General features: G+C 42.4%; 1 protein-coding gene across 6 annotated transcripts in view; it reads right to left on the bottom strand.

The window, feature by feature from the left end:
• Positions 1-17,003, bottom strand: part of FAM13A (family with sequence similarity 13 member A) — a 119,370-nt gene that overhangs the window by 2,442 nt on the left and 99,925 nt on the right. For 5 of the 6 annotated variants that reach the window (XM_033060312.1, XM_033060314.1, XM_033060310.1 and 2 more), the window contains 9 exons: positions 14,798-15,011; positions 14,294-14,432; positions 13,114-13,195; positions 12,766-12,986; positions 11,211-11,294; positions 6,890-6,985; positions 5,241-5,324; positions 1,195-1,391; positions 435-536 (listed from right to left, as the gene is read on the bottom strand). In XM_033060312.1, the coding sequence (XP_032916203.1) occupies positions 435-536; positions 1,195-1,391; positions 5,241-5,324; positions 6,890-6,985; positions 11,211-11,294; positions 12,766-12,986; positions 13,114-13,195; positions 14,294-14,432; positions 14,798-15,011 (1,219 nt within the window). The remainder of the gene's footprint in view (positions 1-434; positions 537-1,194; positions 1,392-5,240; positions 5,325-6,889; positions 6,986-11,210; positions 11,295-12,765; positions 12,987-13,113; positions 13,196-14,293; positions 14,433-14,797; positions 15,012-17,003) is intronic. The other variant, XM_033060313.1, reaches the window with a different exon arrangement.

Raw genomic sequence — 17,003 nt, forward strand, 5'->3', positions numbered from 1 at the left:
TTGAATAGATTGTTCTTGACTTACAGGAGAATTTTAAGTTTTCAGTGATTTTACAAAAGCCCCTAAGGATGATGGTTGGCGGCAAGAAACAGACAAGATAATTTAAGAGTATAAATATATGAAAACATTCTATCAGCTCTTTAATGAGGGACATTTTCTTTAAACAATAAAACCAGTTACACTAAAGCAGAAATACTTGATAAAACTAGTGTCTGAATACCTCACAGACAAGCAAGAACAGGACAGAAATCACTAGAGAAAAAAACCAGTTACTTTAAGACTGACTTCCACCATTCTGAATGTGGGTAAAGCAGTCATAATGATTGTGAAGAAGAAACATGTAATACTGAATTTGGGTAACTTTGGAGATCTTTGCAGATGCAAAACAGATTAAAAGTAGCTGAAGAACAGCAAGGTAGCTGAGAAATTGTTACCTTCCATTTTGTCGGAAAAAGTTATCTTCAAAGTCTCTCAATTTTTTTCTGATTCTCTTTTTCTCTTCCCTGACTTCTTGGAGCTGCTCTAACAGTTCAGGCCTGTTGGGTTTAAAGATAAATGAGATTATCCACACAATGCAATAAAAACAGGAAACATACAGTAAACCTACAGATGTTTAGTTGTACATATGCCAAGCAATGGAGCTGCTCCTGCGAGTAGCTCTGGCAGCCTCACATTACTTGAAACAAAAAGTTCTCTGAATTTAGTTCAGCAAAATAATCAGTCTTAGGCTGCAGCCTCTAAGGAGGTCAAGTGTGCACTTCACAGTTTACCACTAACTTATCTCCTGCAGATGGGTCAGGGTTTGGTGACTTTTATAGGATCAAATTCAATGGTCACAATTTAGGGCTACCACATGTGTTTGCACCAGACTCAAAACTAGCAAAGCTAGTTCCACTTGACCTCTCCAAAACATGAAAAACCTTCTGGAGTGCAGGGTTTTCATGAAAAAGGCTTGCCACTGGTGGAGTTACTATTTAGTGATGGAATCCAAAGGTGCATAAGCTAAGTATCCAGTATCAGGACAAGGTTGCTTCTTCCGAAACCCTCTCCTATGAGGGTCTATTGCCTTTAAAAATGAAACATGAAAACTTCTGGCTCAGATCATAAATAGAAAAAAACTCTAGGCAGTTTTCTGACAAATAAAAGCTATCTTAACAAGAAATAATTTTGCAGTTGCTTGTGAATTCAACATACATGGATGCTTCATGGAGATTTGAAAGCCCCATATCCTGACTGCTCCTAGATGGCATCTTATCATCCACTGGGGAAACAAAGCCATCAGCATCATCTTCTAGTTGATCCAAGAAGCTGCGCACACTGAAATCTGTTTTTATGGTAATTGTGAGATCCGGCTTCACATTGCTGTCCTCCTCAGACCCCTCCTCTTCTTCCTACACACAGGGACAGAGCACCCCCACAACAAGAGAGGTTATTGCTTCCCTTCTCAGGAACAGGCTCCTCTCACCACATGCACTCGGAACAAGAAATGGAAAGGCAGAGCAAACACTTCAATTGCCAAGCAGTACACAAGACACCAGAAGACCATCAGTAAAGACACCCTGGAACCAAAGCATGACAGAGAAATTGCCACCACAAACTCAGACTGGTTAAGGAGACCCAGAGCGACACAACTGAGTGAAAAAAAATACCTGGGGTTCAGAGCAATCTGCTACATTGCTTAGTTTTTGTATTCTGAGGTAAATGAACCCATTGACAGTTGTTATACATATTGTTCAAAGCACACCAACTATCCTCTGCATTTCCCTGCAAACATTTCCCAGCACAGAGACTGCCAGGTTAAAATGTGGAATTTTCTCTCAAGAGATGCAGCTCAACAGCTCTCTCTAATGGCTGAATTCAAGACCTCAAATGCTCAAACAGTGATACCAGTGAGCTCAGATGAGTCTTACAATTATCCAAACGGGGGATTATGTAAAAGGACTGCTGCTGCTAACATGTTCAAACATCAGCTCTGACCATTTTGCTGGAATATACTAAAAACTGGACTGGAAAATCTGCACAGTGCAATTTACCATTTCCTCAATGCACACTGATGAATTGGTTGTGTTTCAATTTTTTTACAAAATTTATAGGTGTGAGATTTGAAAGTCCCTGCTGTACTTGGTATTCACCAGTTCACTGTGTTCTCAAAAGTAGGGCTTGTCCTGTGACACTGTCCAGAAATAATTTTAATTATCATGGAATGAGGCCCAGTCTCTTATGTATGGAGACATTTCTAGAATGAGATATTTCTAGAAGGCAGTTTTCAGCCTTAATATAAGGTATGAGGCTACTGGCAAATGCCATCATGGACAGTAAATCTCTCAAATATGTATGTACATGTGTAAATGTATTTATTTTACAGCCATGTAACTCTAGCCAGGAAGAATCTAAGCCCATGAATATATTTAAAAGTTTTTGGGGGCTAATATCACTGAAATCTTCAAGACATAAATATACTGTAACATCAGGATCAAAAGCAGACATTTTCTTGATTTGCTTTTTCATGTAATTCCTTTTGAATAGTTCAATTATTCCTAAGAGACTGCTCCCATATTTCAAGCAAAAAGGGAAAGGGTAACACCAGGACCTGGTTTAGTCCCATTAAATCAGTGATTTATAAGTGCATATTTAAATTAAATTATAGTTTCCCCAGAATTTTCTTTTTAAGTTATAGTTCTAGGCCATGATGATACACTGCAAAGCCACAGGTTGAAAATTAAAATCAAGACTGAGACTGGAGGGTAAAAAAAACATTATCTGAGAAGAAGTTTTGAGTAGCAATAATAACAAAAGATATACAAAACTTTGAATGCATCTTAGGAAAATCTGCAGGGAACTTGTGGAAGTTGAAGCAGTATTTAGCACAGATTAGACAAGACCCATTTCTGCAGACATCAATTGCACAGTTTAAACAAAAAGCACAAACCAGCAGCCATGTACTGTTCTTAACCCTACCAACAACTCCAGGCTGAAATGGGGAGGGGAGACCATCTTTCACTGCCATTTCCCTGTCCCCAGGCGTGCCACCCTGCCCAGCCTGGGAAGGGCTGCAGCAGGAGAACACAGATCCTGCTGTGCCGTGGAGGATTTGCTAAGTCAGTCTAAGCAGTAAAAGCAGCACACTTTGCTTTAGAGGAATCTCTCTGCCAACAAAGGAGGAGCTCCCATGCCCTTTTCTGGGAGAACTCCTGGAAAGAAAGCAAAGGGACAATGTCCATAAGCAGTGTGACAAAGCTGCTCCTGAGGACAGATGAAAGGTGTTTTCCTCACAGACACCCACGAGCCTGTCTTGCCTCACAGCCCGAGCCAGCAAGCAGCTCAGGAGCCAGCCTCCTGCCACAGGAGGCCACAGTAGGAAGAGAAAGTGTACAAATTTCATTTAGATCTCAGAGCCAAGACACTGCATCTGGCTGTCACAAGACATCTGAAATAATTTTGCTCTTAAATACAAAGGAGCGAATTAAAAGGATTCTCAGCCAGAACTCCAACAGAAAAGACCCTCTAAGGCCTTCCCTTTAAAAAGTCTCACATAGGAACCTCACTTTAAACTTGCAACACCTTGAACCAGAATGATCTTCATACACAAGATTCATTTAGCATGCACCTGCTTGGACTCTTAGGCAATCACAAGCATTCCAGAGTTACAAATGTCAAATCCCCAGAGTATCCTATGATCGGCACTCCCACAAAGCAAGAATCCTAATGATTTTTCCAACACAACATTCAAGATATTGTACCAAAATGTTTGGTAATGTCAACTCAAAACACCTTTAAGTTTTTAGTCAACTCTCCCAAATGCTTCAAGAAAAACTCACCCATAAACACACAAACACTGACCCTGTCAGCAGCCTGTCAAATATTTCCCTGCCCACAGTGGAACCCATGCAAAAGCTAAGTTTTGGAGCCTTTTTAATTTCCTCTCTTTACTTCTGAGTGTAGCTCAGTGCAAAGCTGCTAGATGCAGCTTCACAGAGCCCCATTTAAGTGTTAATAGGCACATCATGTTAACAAGCTCAAGGCTGTCATCCTGATCTTCTGCCCGAAACCCCTCCAGGTTTGTATTCCCTGCAGGACACTGCTGAACTGGTCTGGTGCTGCCCTGGCACAGCACCAGCCCGTGCTGGCCATCAGAGATCACCATCATTGACAGCTCTAAGTTCTCACACTGGGTGCAAACAGAGGCGGAGAAAAACGACACACTAAAAGAAAAAAACAGAAGCAAACAAAAACACTCCCCACCAGACCAGTGCTGCAGATTTGATCCAGTGGTTGTCTAGAAAATACTAAGAAGCTCAGTGATCATTAACCAGCTTCCAAACAGCAGCTTAACATCTTCAATCTGCAATCTGGTATTAAAGAATATGTGCCTTGAATAGTCCATTAATATACAATCCACTGGACTCAATCACCTTGGATCTCTAAGTCTGCAGTATTTACATGTAACCAAGCTCTCAGAAATATGACCCAAATGTGCTGAAGCACTTCTCTCCCTTGTTACACTGCAAGGGCACAGAAAGCAAGCGAAGGCCCAGCTCCATGCTGCGTTTCCTGGTCTGCTGTTGGACTTTATTCCTCAGGAGAAGGCACAGCAGTCTTCCCCACCCCAAATTACTATTCCACAGCAGCACAAGAAGAAACACAACAATCCTGCCATCCAAATCTGACCAAGTATCAACTAACAGAACCAAGCTGTTCTTACTTCCATCCTCATTAAGTTAAAAACACCCTGCACAAGGTGGTGGAAAAGAGCCTGGATAAATAAGTGGATAAATAAGTAAGTGCCCCGGCCGGCTCCACGTGCGAGGGTTAGTTTTGTGAGAGCTCATTCCTGCCACGGTGCTGTGTGCAAGCCACAGAGCCTGGGAGTGAGAGAAACTACTGCAAAACAAGTTAGTGTTGTTTAAAAGAAAGGAGGAAAGCAAGAAATAAAGCAAGGTACAGGGGTAACTGTGATTTTAATTTTTTTAAAAGGCAAAATAAAATATATTATGTGCAGATAGAGGGGAAAAGAGGATAGGAAAGAATGCAAAGCCAAGGAAACACTGTAGTCTTATCTACAACAAGGGAAGAATTTGATCAGAATTGGCGAGGCTTAAAGCAGCTACTGATTTTTCAGGAGGACACTGCAAAAAAATCAACACTGATGAAAAAAAAAATCAATCAACCATTCTGTTTCATTGGTATAAGGGGAAAGTTGATGCAAACTGAGCAATTAGTTAGCAGCTGGAGGTCTTCACCTTTATCTCCTTGAAGAAGGAAGCTGTTTCGCCCTCGATAATTGGCTGCAGCAAAGGGCTTCTCCGCTTGCTGGAGGGGGAACCCTGTGACAGGTGTTAACAAGGATGTTACATTGTGAACCCCTTTCTCCTCCACCACCTGCTCTCAGCTCATTCTCACCCACACATTCACTCTCAGCTCATCGCTGGACCACCAGGAGAAAAATCTTTCTCAAGGAAGAAAAGCAGGCCTGGCAAAAACCCCCTGAACCTTGGGCAGTTTTCTCTCAGGATGTTGCTTAGCAAAGGACATCACTGCCAATCTGTTTTTAAAAAGAAACTTGGATGATTATCAGCTGGGTAGTGACTACAAGACAAAGGCTGCAAGAAGATAATCCCCAGCCTGAGGCCCATACACACAGAGCACTTGGCTGGCTCTCCAGAGCTACAGGGGAAGCGCAGCCAGGCTCTCCAGATTTGCTTTCCAGGAGCTGATTTCCCACTGAAGTACCTACTGATGTAGAGATGGATTTCAAATGTATCCTGTCTCTCTATGAACCTCTCATTATTCTCACTCAGAGGACTGGGAAAAAAAACCAGTCTCATCTCTCCTCTGCTAGCCTCTGTGGATTTCAGTTTTGTGTCTTAACAGGACCTGGGCTCTTTTTGACAGCTTTGCATTAAACTGCCCATGCACACCTACACAGCTTCCTCCTCAACTACTAGCACTGTCTTCTCAGCACACATTTTGGGGGTTATTTTGCATATTCCAGCAGGAACAGCTTTTAATTTTGTTTTAAATGCAGGAACAGGAACACCTCCCAGCATTTCAGAAATAAGCTCCACTGCTCAGTGACAGTGCACTGGGTAATGCTGTACCAGCCCATTCACTTCACTGGCCATCTACAGAAAGTGGGCAGGGCATGAGCACTACTCAGGAAAAGCAAATAAAGGCTCATACATGACAGAGTCAACAAGAACTTTGATAAAAGAACTCTCTTTCCACAGACAGGCTTGAAGTATTCTGTTTGGATTTTCTAGATTAATTACTTTTTAAAAACTGGACTACACAAGTTGTCTAAAATTAAAGACAGTGAATTTTCTCCGTAGAGGGGTGTACTGTGTTCCTTGCTGGTGGCAAAGCACCACCTTGAAAGATGCAATATTCACCATTTAGAAGATCTCTTTAATACATATTAAGTGTTAGAAGACTGAAGGCCCTTTCTTTCAGCCAAGGACACGCCTGGCAACTCCTGTAGGATCTACTCAAGTCTGTGTTCCTGTGTACAGGAACTCTGTACATACAACCCTGTGGAACCAAGAAGCATAGAAGACCTACAGCTCAGCATGTGTTGGTGTGGAAAAAGAAGTGAGGCTGTAGCTAAACAGAGGATGGATGAAATAGCAGCAACCCAACGGAAAGAGAAGAAACAATACAAGGTGAGGTGTGCCCCATGGCTCACAGGTGGGCACTAAAGTCCCTCAACCAGCTTTGCCCAACTTCAGTAAGAAGTATGTCATTGATTCACTCATTTCCTTGATCTCCGAGTGATAAGGGAGGCTGGGACGTAACCTCAGTGATTGTGTTGTACACAGAAGTGTGGTGATTCCTGCTTCCTCAGCTCAGCTCGAAACCAAAGAAATAGCCCACAAAAGAATGCTCTACTCACAATAATAGGAATGGTGTTGGCTCTGGAGAGGATCTGTTTGACCAAGCGATACCTGTCATACAACGGCTTCATCACCTGCCGTTCATTTTTGGTAACCTGAAAAGGAAAAGGAGGAGACATCCATGAAGCCTGCAACAAATATTCCACTCCAGAACTCATGTGCCTTGTAGCAGCAGTGCCTGTGATCACCCTCAGTCTGAGGGGCTTGCAGAGACTTGTATGGGGGTGATAGGAGTGCAGCATGAGATGTGAAACTCCTGTCCATCACTGCATCACCTGTGTCCAGTGCCAGCTGAAGCTGTGTGGGGTGTCTTATAAATTGGCTGTAAAAAACAGGTTTAAATGACAATTAGGGATGAGATGTTCACAGCACAAAATGACCTGCAGAGGCAGCACTCTGTGCTTGCAGTCACGTCTGCCTCCCTAAGCACAAGATGAGCTTTCCCGTCCTTGTTCTCGTGGCCGGCCCTCAATAGCCGTGTTCACAACCCATGAAAAGAGAAAGCAGCTGCACTGACTGGATGTTGCAATGTGAGGAGACTTCCCTTGAGTATGGTAAACTACAGATTTCACAAAAGCTGATTTTCTGGCTTTGCTATTCCTCCTAATTTCCTGTACAAGCCAGCAGTTTTTCCTCTTTTTAGTCCCTTAACCTTGCCCTCCATCCCTCCTCACAGCCGCTTTGCTGGGAAGGATTTACTGCAATGCTTGGAAGGGATGAAGGTGCCAGGGCTGTGTGGCATAAAGAAGAGAGAACAGTGCTGTGATGTCCACCTCAGGTGTTCCTTATATTGCTCTGTCCTTAACTCCACTCCTCCTTGCTGGTTTTGTGCTCCCTCCCCAGTATTGGGAGCATTAAAACAGTGTGTTCATTTCTGTTTTTCTTTCAGATTCAAGGTGGGTTTTATTTCTTCAGTGTTTTCTTACAGCACATTAGAAAACAAACATAATCCTCAGCAAAACCTGATCATCATTCAGTGTTGTCTGACCCACATCCTGTAAGTGTCCTTCCATTAGATCTTTTGTCTAACTTTAGATTATAAAGCTCTTATGAGGAAGCTTTAACTGATGTCATGCCTTTCTCCTTGCTGCTAATCACCAGAGCACCTGAAGAACTGCCACATAAAAATCAGCATCAACATTGAGGGAGTTTTGTGCAGTCTCTATAACAGAAATAGGAGAAAAGGGAATATTATTTGAGACAGGGAGGCAATTTAAAACTGCCTTTTATTTTGTTTGCCATTGATTTTCACTGGTATAATCCTTCTAAGGCTTTTACATCCTTCCTCCAGAGAAAGAGACAGTTCTGGCTTGTGCAGGGCAGAAAGGCTGTAAGTATTGCCAGGAGTGGGGTGGTAGATAACCTCCAGAATCTTCTTCCTAATAACCTATGTTCCCTGTGTTGGGGGCAGATGAACAGGAAGGAAAAGGAGGAAGATCTTTATTCCTTTCCTGGTTCAATGCAAATATCCCCAGGCCTGATAAGGGGCATACAGATGGGCAGTCTTGAGCTCTGGGGGCCGGATGTCCCACACCCCCAAAGCACAGCAGGGCTCCAATTCCTGACAGCCTCAAGCTGCCTGTTCATTGAGTAAGCAGCTCACATGGATTAGAGGGATGTGAGCAGCATCAAACAATTCACTCAGTCCTCTTTGTATTGAGTTTTGTGCTGATGTGCCTGCACTCAATTGCACTGGCTAGCAAGTCGTCTCCAACTTTGGACATTTCTCTGTAACCCATCCAGAATACAACTAGAGAAAAACCCATCCAGAATACAACTAGAGAAACTGGATAACCTAAGTGTACATATATTATATATATAATATTATTCCTAGTTTTACAAGATTAGCAGTTTGTGGAACAGGAGGTACAGCACTACTGTTGGCTCAGACAGTCTGTTACTTAAAAAAACCCAAGACTATGATGAGGCTTATGTTGAGGCTGAGAATCAAACCTTCAATTAACAACATTTCAAAGCTGATTAACAGCACTGTTCTGTACAGAAAAATAAATATAAGCCTTGGAATGGGTACAAAGTCCTTAGGTATGCTGAAGAACGGAAAAGTCAAACAACATCCTTCAATGTCTAAATATCAGTGAGGAGGAGCAGCACAGAGAATTAATATAGGCACTGGAAGTTAAGTGTATGGGGTCTGAGCCTGCCCTGGAGCTAATTTACACCAGCAAACTTTACAGAAAGCAAATTCTGAAAGTAAATGTTTAGTATATGGGCACACTGTCTCATAAGGTAAACATAAGGAAGACCGGTAAAACCTGAGTATATTTTGGGAGAACATCAAAATACAAAGAGACTTTTTGAATAATGGAGCCTTTGACACAACTCTGGGGCACACTCCACATGGCAGAAGAGCAGCAGCTGAGAACAGACCATTGCTTGCATTGTTAGAGCAGCTCAAGAATTTCTGCAGAGACAGATTTTGGCTTAACTAAAACAGTTCGGTTCCACCTTTGCAGCTTCATCTATCACTGGTGCAGAAAGACCCAGCTGCACAATAAATCTGAGCTCCATTGTTTTTCTTGTTTAGTTAAATATCTTTAAGGAGAAAAAAAAACCCCTTGGCTGAACTATCTGCATTCTCCTCAAGCTCTCAGTACTTTTCCACTGCTGCACTGCCAGGAGCTGGGAACAGCAAAAGCTGATCAGTCTTCCCTGCTATGCAGTTCAGTGTTGCTAGGTATAGACAGCTTACTTAAAAACAAAATAAATTAAAAAAGAGTTGTATAAATGGAGCATTGGAAAAGGTAGGTGGAAATAAAAGTATGCTGACAAGATAGGCTCTGGGCTTGTTATCTTTTTGTACAGATTGAAGTGAGTTCACTTCAGTAAGATGCCAACTGTTGATTTATACAATTTTAATAGCAGCAAAAAAAGACTTGGTCTCATAGAGAGCACAGCGAAGGTTAAGTGGATTCCCCTGTGCTGCCCTTTTTCTATTTTACACAAGAATAAATCTGCCTGTCTTCTCATGTAACTATACCATTTTTGGTTGCTAATGCACTTGACTGTACAGTATTAGCACTCCATGAAGGCATTTAAATAAATTAGTGATACTTTTAAAAACAATGGATGAAGAAAGATGTAATTCAGAAGGAAAAGATCAGGAATCTCATGCAGCAGCAGAATGACAGATTTGTGAGCTGCACCAATCAAGTACTCCTTATAAGCAGTAATTTGCTGCTCCCAAGCCACTGCTCATGGGATTAGCAGCACTCTGAAATTAAGTTACTTTACCTATAGAGCTGATCACAAAGATTATAATGTCATCAGTGAAAGAGAAGGAGGGACTCCTCAAGGCCAACTCTATGGCCTAGAAGCCACTGTGTTTCTGCCACAGCAGGGATCAACAGGAGACAAAACTTAATTCTCTCTCTTCAGAAATAAGTTTGCCTTGTTAAGACCAAATGTACAAGAAACTTTCTACCACTGGTACCAGAAAACTGCAAACTTCCCGGCTGGATAGGGGACCATGCACAACTATTCCTATGCAGACTGTCCACTGGGCTACAAATTGGATGTCTGTGAAACCTCATGAGCACAGTGCCAAAAATAATGCCCACTCAGCCTGCAGGATCTGTCCTGCAGGTGTCTGTCCAGCCCAGTGCTGTGTGAGGACATCACCCTGCCTGGAACAGACTCCTCTGCAGCTGAGGAAGTGAAGGATCAGAGAGGTGGATTAGAGGGTGCACGTGTGGTTTGGAGAGAAAGAAGTTCCAGTGACCTGACATCAAAGGGGCATTAGGGGCATCATTTACCACAGACAAAGCTATAGAAAGATGTAGTTTGGGAAAAAAACCCCACAACAACAACAAAAGCAACAAAAAACCCCAAAAAACAAAAAGCAAAAAAACCCTAACCAACCAAAACAAAAAAACCCAAAAAAACCCCAAACAAATCATAACCAAAAACCAAAACAACAAAAAAGCAAAAAACCCAAAACAAATCAAAACCAAAAAACCCCCAAAAACCCCCAAAACCAAAAACCCCAAAAACAAAAAAACCCCAAAACAAATCAAAGCCAAAACAAAAAAACCCCAAACCCCACAACAAAAACAAAAAACCACCAAAAACCCCCCAAAAATTAAAAAAAAACCCCAAAAAATCCTACAACAAATAATAAAAAAACTTCCAAAAAACCCCCAAAACAAAAAAACAAACAAAAAAAACCCAAAAAAAACAAACCCCAAAACAAATTTAAAAAAAACCCAAAACCAAACAAAAAACCCCCCAAAACCCCCACAAAAACAAAAACAGAAACAAACAAAAAACAACAACAACAAAAAAGAAAGCTGCAGTACATACCGGTCTGCCATGAATGCCTTCATAATACAGTAAAGCTTTTTGAAGAGCCACTTTTTCAGCTGCTATTTGATCTCGTGTCATGTCCTATGAAAAGTGGCACAGAGAGAGGCAAAGGGAAGACGAAAAAAAAGTCACATTCCTGGGCTCAAAAAATACTGATCTGTGCCATAACCAAAGTCATGTCATGCCACCATTATGTTTTAAAGATTCATCTCTACCTTCCAGTTGTCTTTTCCCAGCTACATTGCCAAAGAGACTGCTAATGTGAGTAGAACCCTATAGAACCCTATTCTCAATGCAGACAGATTAAACACACAAACTTTGCATATGAAAATATTTTATGTACAGTAATTTCACGACCATAAGGCGCACCGGACTATAAGGCGCACTTCTGGGTTCGGGGGAAAAATTTAGTCAAAAGGGTGCGCCTTATAGTGTGAAATTACTGTACCTAAAGTGGATTTACAGATTGTAAGTGTGTTTTGGCAAAAACAACACTATGCAACTTTTAATGATGGTAGATCTTTTTCAGTTAAGATCTGAAATGCAATTTCTACAAAAGAACACGTGCTTTATTTTTCTCCAAATCCAAGACAAACTCCAGTACCTATTGTAAAGCTTGACACCTTTGCTTTGACTGTCACAAACACACTTTACCAAGAACTGAAGTGCAGTCAGATTGTCTCTTTCTGCCAATTCTGCTATGGAGTGAAAAGCTGTAGCAGACAAAAGGGGACAAAGCCAAAAAAAAGGGAAGACTGTTAGAGAAGACTTCTCTAACTAAGCTGGCCAAAATTCCCCCACTGAATTTGCCTGACACCCAGCCTTTTCTCCCTATCACAGTATCAAATACTATCAAAGTCCCTCTGTAAGTGACCAGGCTGCGGATTCTTGCTACAGTCAGAAAATAGTCAAAACATAACGTGTATGTTTTCCTTCTGCAGATCTAGCAAACAAAGATAATGCTGTCTGCCTCACTCTTATACAGGACTGCACAATTTACATGTCGGCAGACTCAAGGACCTCATTTGCAAGGCTGCCCAAACCTCAGGAGGTCACAACATCAGACACGAACACCTCCCTGCTGATAACCCTGAGAGATTACAGCAGCTAACAGAGCTCAACGTGAAACTCTGAAGGTTAGCAGTAACACACCCTGAGAGAATAACATTCAGTTTTGGAGTGAACAAGAAGAAAACAGATGACACAATCTCCAGAAGCACTGGAAGACTCAGAATTTGACAAAAACCTTTGGCTGTAACAACAGAAATAGCCAAACACTGGACAGGAAAATTGCAATAATTCAGAAACATTACTAGGAATATACAAGGGTCAGACAAAGAACACAAGATGACGTACAACAGAAACTGAGCTCTGGGGAAAAAATTAAGATACTAGAGGCAGAGGGAAAGGAACTAAAGCAAGTGAGCCCAGACTAAAGGCTGTAGACTTTTAAACAAAATGTAGAAGACCACAATGCTTTCACAAGTGACTGTGCAGCCACAAGTAGCCTACTTGCACTTAAAGGCCTAAATCTGACCTGTCTGCATTGTACCTTAATGTCTTCAGGTCGATTCGTCTCTGCTCGTTTCTCTTGAAGCTTCTTCTGGATGGAGTCAAGGGTCACTTCCACGGCAGGCTTGGCAGATTTATCTGTCAGGTCTTGCTTCTTGTCCTCCTCCTTCTCCAGCTGAGAGCCGAAGCTCTTGGGGAGCGTGTTGCTGCGCTGACGCACAACAGGGCCAAGGTCTTCCTCTGATATCTTCAGTTTTGACTCTGAACAGGGAAAGATGAGCAATTTTTCATTTTTAAAATGTGACAGTGTCAGGACCACTGCCTCACATCAAATCTAAATGAGGCAGTCAAGCTAACCCCCAAAGGTGCACCAGTGGCAGCTGCTCACCTTTCAATTGCTTTCGGAATTTGGCCAAATCATTTGTCCATTTGAGCACTTCAGGGTTGGCTGCTTTGTCACTGTGGGAAGGCTGGGAGGAAAGAAAAGCCATGCTGAATCTGTGTTAAAACACCAGGAGTGATTCAATGAAACAAGTGTGTGGCACAAAGAGGTACAATGGAATTTGGACCCAGCACAGGGCACAGGCCCCGGCTTCTGACTGGCAGCTGCACACCTCTGACCAGCCCAGGAGCTTTAATTGCTCCTGCCTGTCACAACACTCTGTCTTAAGGGCATAATGAAATGCATTTTCTTTTTAGAAAACACAAAATATCTCATGCCAATGATTAAGTTGTAGGAGTGACTCAGAGGGCTGGATGCACACTGGAATCCTTGTGTCTATTGTTTCCTAACAAGAGGATACCTCTAAAACAGAGGAAACATAGCATGAACATTTGGAAAAGTGTTATGATACATGTATCCACACCAAAGGCTGCCTTACATCCAAAGACATCAAATAACCCAAATTCTAAGCTACAGCAAGCTCTGAGCATTTTTTTCAGCCTTTCATACTGCAGGCAAAATCTTCCCAGTACAATTCTTTGACATTTAGACAGCCAAAGATGCATACATGCAAAGCTTTACAGTTCCTGACAAAGTTTTCTGTGCATCAGAAGGGCATGTCAGAACAATTAAGAGTCCAGTACACTGCTGCTGCTCAGCAGCACTTGACTGTGGTTCCTTGCTCAGGAGTGAAGGCAGCTGCTCTCTCCCCTGCAATGCACAGGTTCCTGGGATTACCATCATGCAAATGAGATCAGCAACTGTGCTTCCCATATGCTGAAGTTAAATAAATGAACAAACAAACAAACAGAAGTTGAACACAGCTATTCCTACACACTGTCTCAAGCAGTGGTCAAAATCCTATGAGTTCATTAGCTTGTGCTGCATGGATATTGCATAATACCTGGAAAGGTGATTTGCTCAGTGTGCATGCATATTTCTTGGGGGGCAGCAGGTCTTCTGCCTTTTTTTTCCCCCTTCCCCATTATAAAAGCTTTCAAACCTCTGTATATTTGGCATATTTCCCTGGTGTCCCTCTGTATGCTTGACCTGCCTCTCTGGTGTCCCTTCCCTTTGCTGCTAACGCATACATCTCCACATAAATGCTTAACTCCTAGAGACTCACTCTGTATTTCCTCTCCTCTTCGAATTTGTCCTCAAATTTCCTGATCTTTTTCTTCAGTCCCTGAATCCTCCGAGTGAGTTGTGCAGGGGTAAGGTCTTCTCTGTCATCTTCATAAGATCCTAAAGATGAACTCCGTCTCCTGCCAAGAGCAGAGATTGCAGGAAGAGCTTATCCAAACAGCCACAGTACATCTTGATGCACAGAAGGCCACTTCAACTTTGTACGAATAAAGGCAGGGCCCACAAAATTGAGAATGCTAGTAGCTACTCTGCAATGACAGCAAAAGATGCTCTAACAGCCTCTTTCATCAGCAAGTCTCTAGATACTAATGCACAAACCCAGAAATCATAAACTATAAGTAACTTTTTTTAAAACATCAGCTCCCTGTGAGTAGGGACAGAAACCCAACACAGCACAGCCAATCCAAAGAGATGCTGCTTGATGCAACTGTGCAAACCCTTTGCAGCCGCACGTGAAAGTCAGCACTGGCACATCCCAACCCACCTCATGAAGGAATGAGAATTGGGAGGAGAAGGAGGCACTTCTGTGTCATCCAGGTACTGCTGGCTCTGTCCATAGGCATAGAAGCGAGGGGACAGCATGGGATCGCTGTCCTCATCCAGAAGCTGGCGAATCAAGCGCCCGGCCTGCGGGGAAAGGCGAGCCTCATCTGAGTCTAAGCCGTCTCGCTGCCATGAGGAGAGAGCAGGGATGGGCTCTGGGAACAGTAAGACAAAGGCTGGTTTTATCAGGTTTGTTTTATACATAAGACAGACTCCAGGTAATTTTCTAATGAACCTTGACCTGCTCGTCCTGTACTGTGACTCTTCACCAGGCATTCTCTGGTCACTACTCCCATCTGCCCTGTGTGCAAAGCATTACAAAGTCTGGCCACAGCAGGTAACTCACACAAATGTAAGTCATCTCCTAGCTGCAACAGTAAACTACCCAGAAGCTGACCAGGAATTACCATGGACTGACACCAAATGAGACAATCTCCAGCTAGCACCTTTGAGGAAAAAGATATGCTAAACAGACAGCATTACTGGCACATGGTATACAGAAAAGGCAATTGGATTTCAGAGGAATTTTTTAAAGTTTCAGGATGTACAAATGTTGTAAATGAACAGCGTATTAATAGTTCTCCTATAGGGCCCAGCACTCCAGTCCAACCCTGTTGCCTGCTATTGGAAATTCAAACCCTAGGAGTAAGCACAGGTTCTTCTAACGTGCAAGCAAAAGGTGCCTCACATTACCACCTGTTCCACAGGCTGCTTAGCCCACATATTAACAATTATATTAATATGGTCTGAATTTCCCCTTTTCCCTTTCACATGCAATCCCGCTGCTTACAGCACAGCAGAAAAGTGAGGAAATCTTCAGCCCCCTGGACAATTAACCAGCCAGAAATAAAAGCTATGTTGTACAGGGAGGTGATGGAGTGGGAGAGAAAGGCAAACCCAATTTAGCACTGCTGATTAGCATAATAGAGCCCACAGAAAGCAATCGCCTCAATCTTGTGATCGCTCCCTCCAGATGCCATAAGGAGTCTAACATTTTGTGTTCAGATAGTTTACTAAGCTGATTTGCATGCTCCTACTTAAACTGTCTAATCCTGTGGTGCTAAGAGCCAGGCTTTGAACTTCTAAATCTAACAAATAGTTCTAGAGTCAAGTAACAAAACAAAAACCTTATAGAAAGCTCCCAGACCAGTCGCAGACCTACGGACTAATTGTTTCCTGTGCCTAATGTGTCTATTCTTCATTCACAAAGAGAGGGGTCTTTTGAAGTTATCAGTTTATGTATAAAAAGCAGTGTTTCCTTTTGCTGAAAAGGTTAACATTTACACAACTCAGAGTGGATTGCATGAGGATTCTCCTGCGGAACCTCTGTGCTGTTTAACATTCTCCCTCTGAACAATTTGGGCAGTGTGAGATCATCGCCGACGCAGCAATGATGGGCTCAGTGCTGTTTTGCTCGTGCACATCTTCAAATGACGCTCTCCTCCTTTTGTCTTCTTCCTTAGCACATGGATACAAACAGCAGGCCTCTGCTTAGAGGCTGGTGCTGCATGCACACTGATGTGCTGCCCTGAAAGGGGTGACAGGAGGTGTTTGGACAAGCTTTTTGCTTAAGAGCCCCTCGAAGGTGTTTTGGTAAGAGAAGCACACACAAGCCTGGCTCACAGGGGCTACCTCCATGGTGTGTGCAAGCCCCAAGTGTATGTAGGTTGTTTTGCCATGGTTTGGAAAGCTTATGTAGCCTGAACTTCCTTCAGGTAATTTCCAAAAAAATGAGTTTTTCTAAGCTCTGTTCAGCCTTGGCATTTTCTAATACTGAAATATTTTGCATCCACTTCTCTGAATCTCTTATGATCTTAGGAAGGGTTGCACAAGATCTTTTGTAGCAAAATAAAGGGTAATACAAAAGGAAAAAAAAATATTTGACCAGCAAGAATGAGGTTAAATGATGCATGAAATTTTTCTAGACATCTCTCACTTCTAATTGTTTGAATACCTCTCACCAGCAAACCAAATTTCCTCTTGGAAATTGTTAAATAACACCTTCATGGGATTTACATAGATGGAATAAACTTAGAAAAAATCAGGCATTTTTAGCAGTAACTAAATTAAGCTCCTACCACACTAGCTAACAAAGCCATTATTAATCATGCATGATGCATGTGACTTTGTCCAAGGTGGATTTAAAA

The sequence above is a fragment of the Catharus ustulatus genome, chromosome 5, assembly GCF_009819885.2.
Source record: "Catharus ustulatus isolate bCatUst1 chromosome 5, bCatUst1.pri.v2, whole genome shotgun sequence".
In the NCBI taxonomy this organism is placed as follows: domain Eukaryota; kingdom Metazoa; phylum Chordata; class Aves; order Passeriformes; family Turdidae; genus Catharus; species Catharus ustulatus.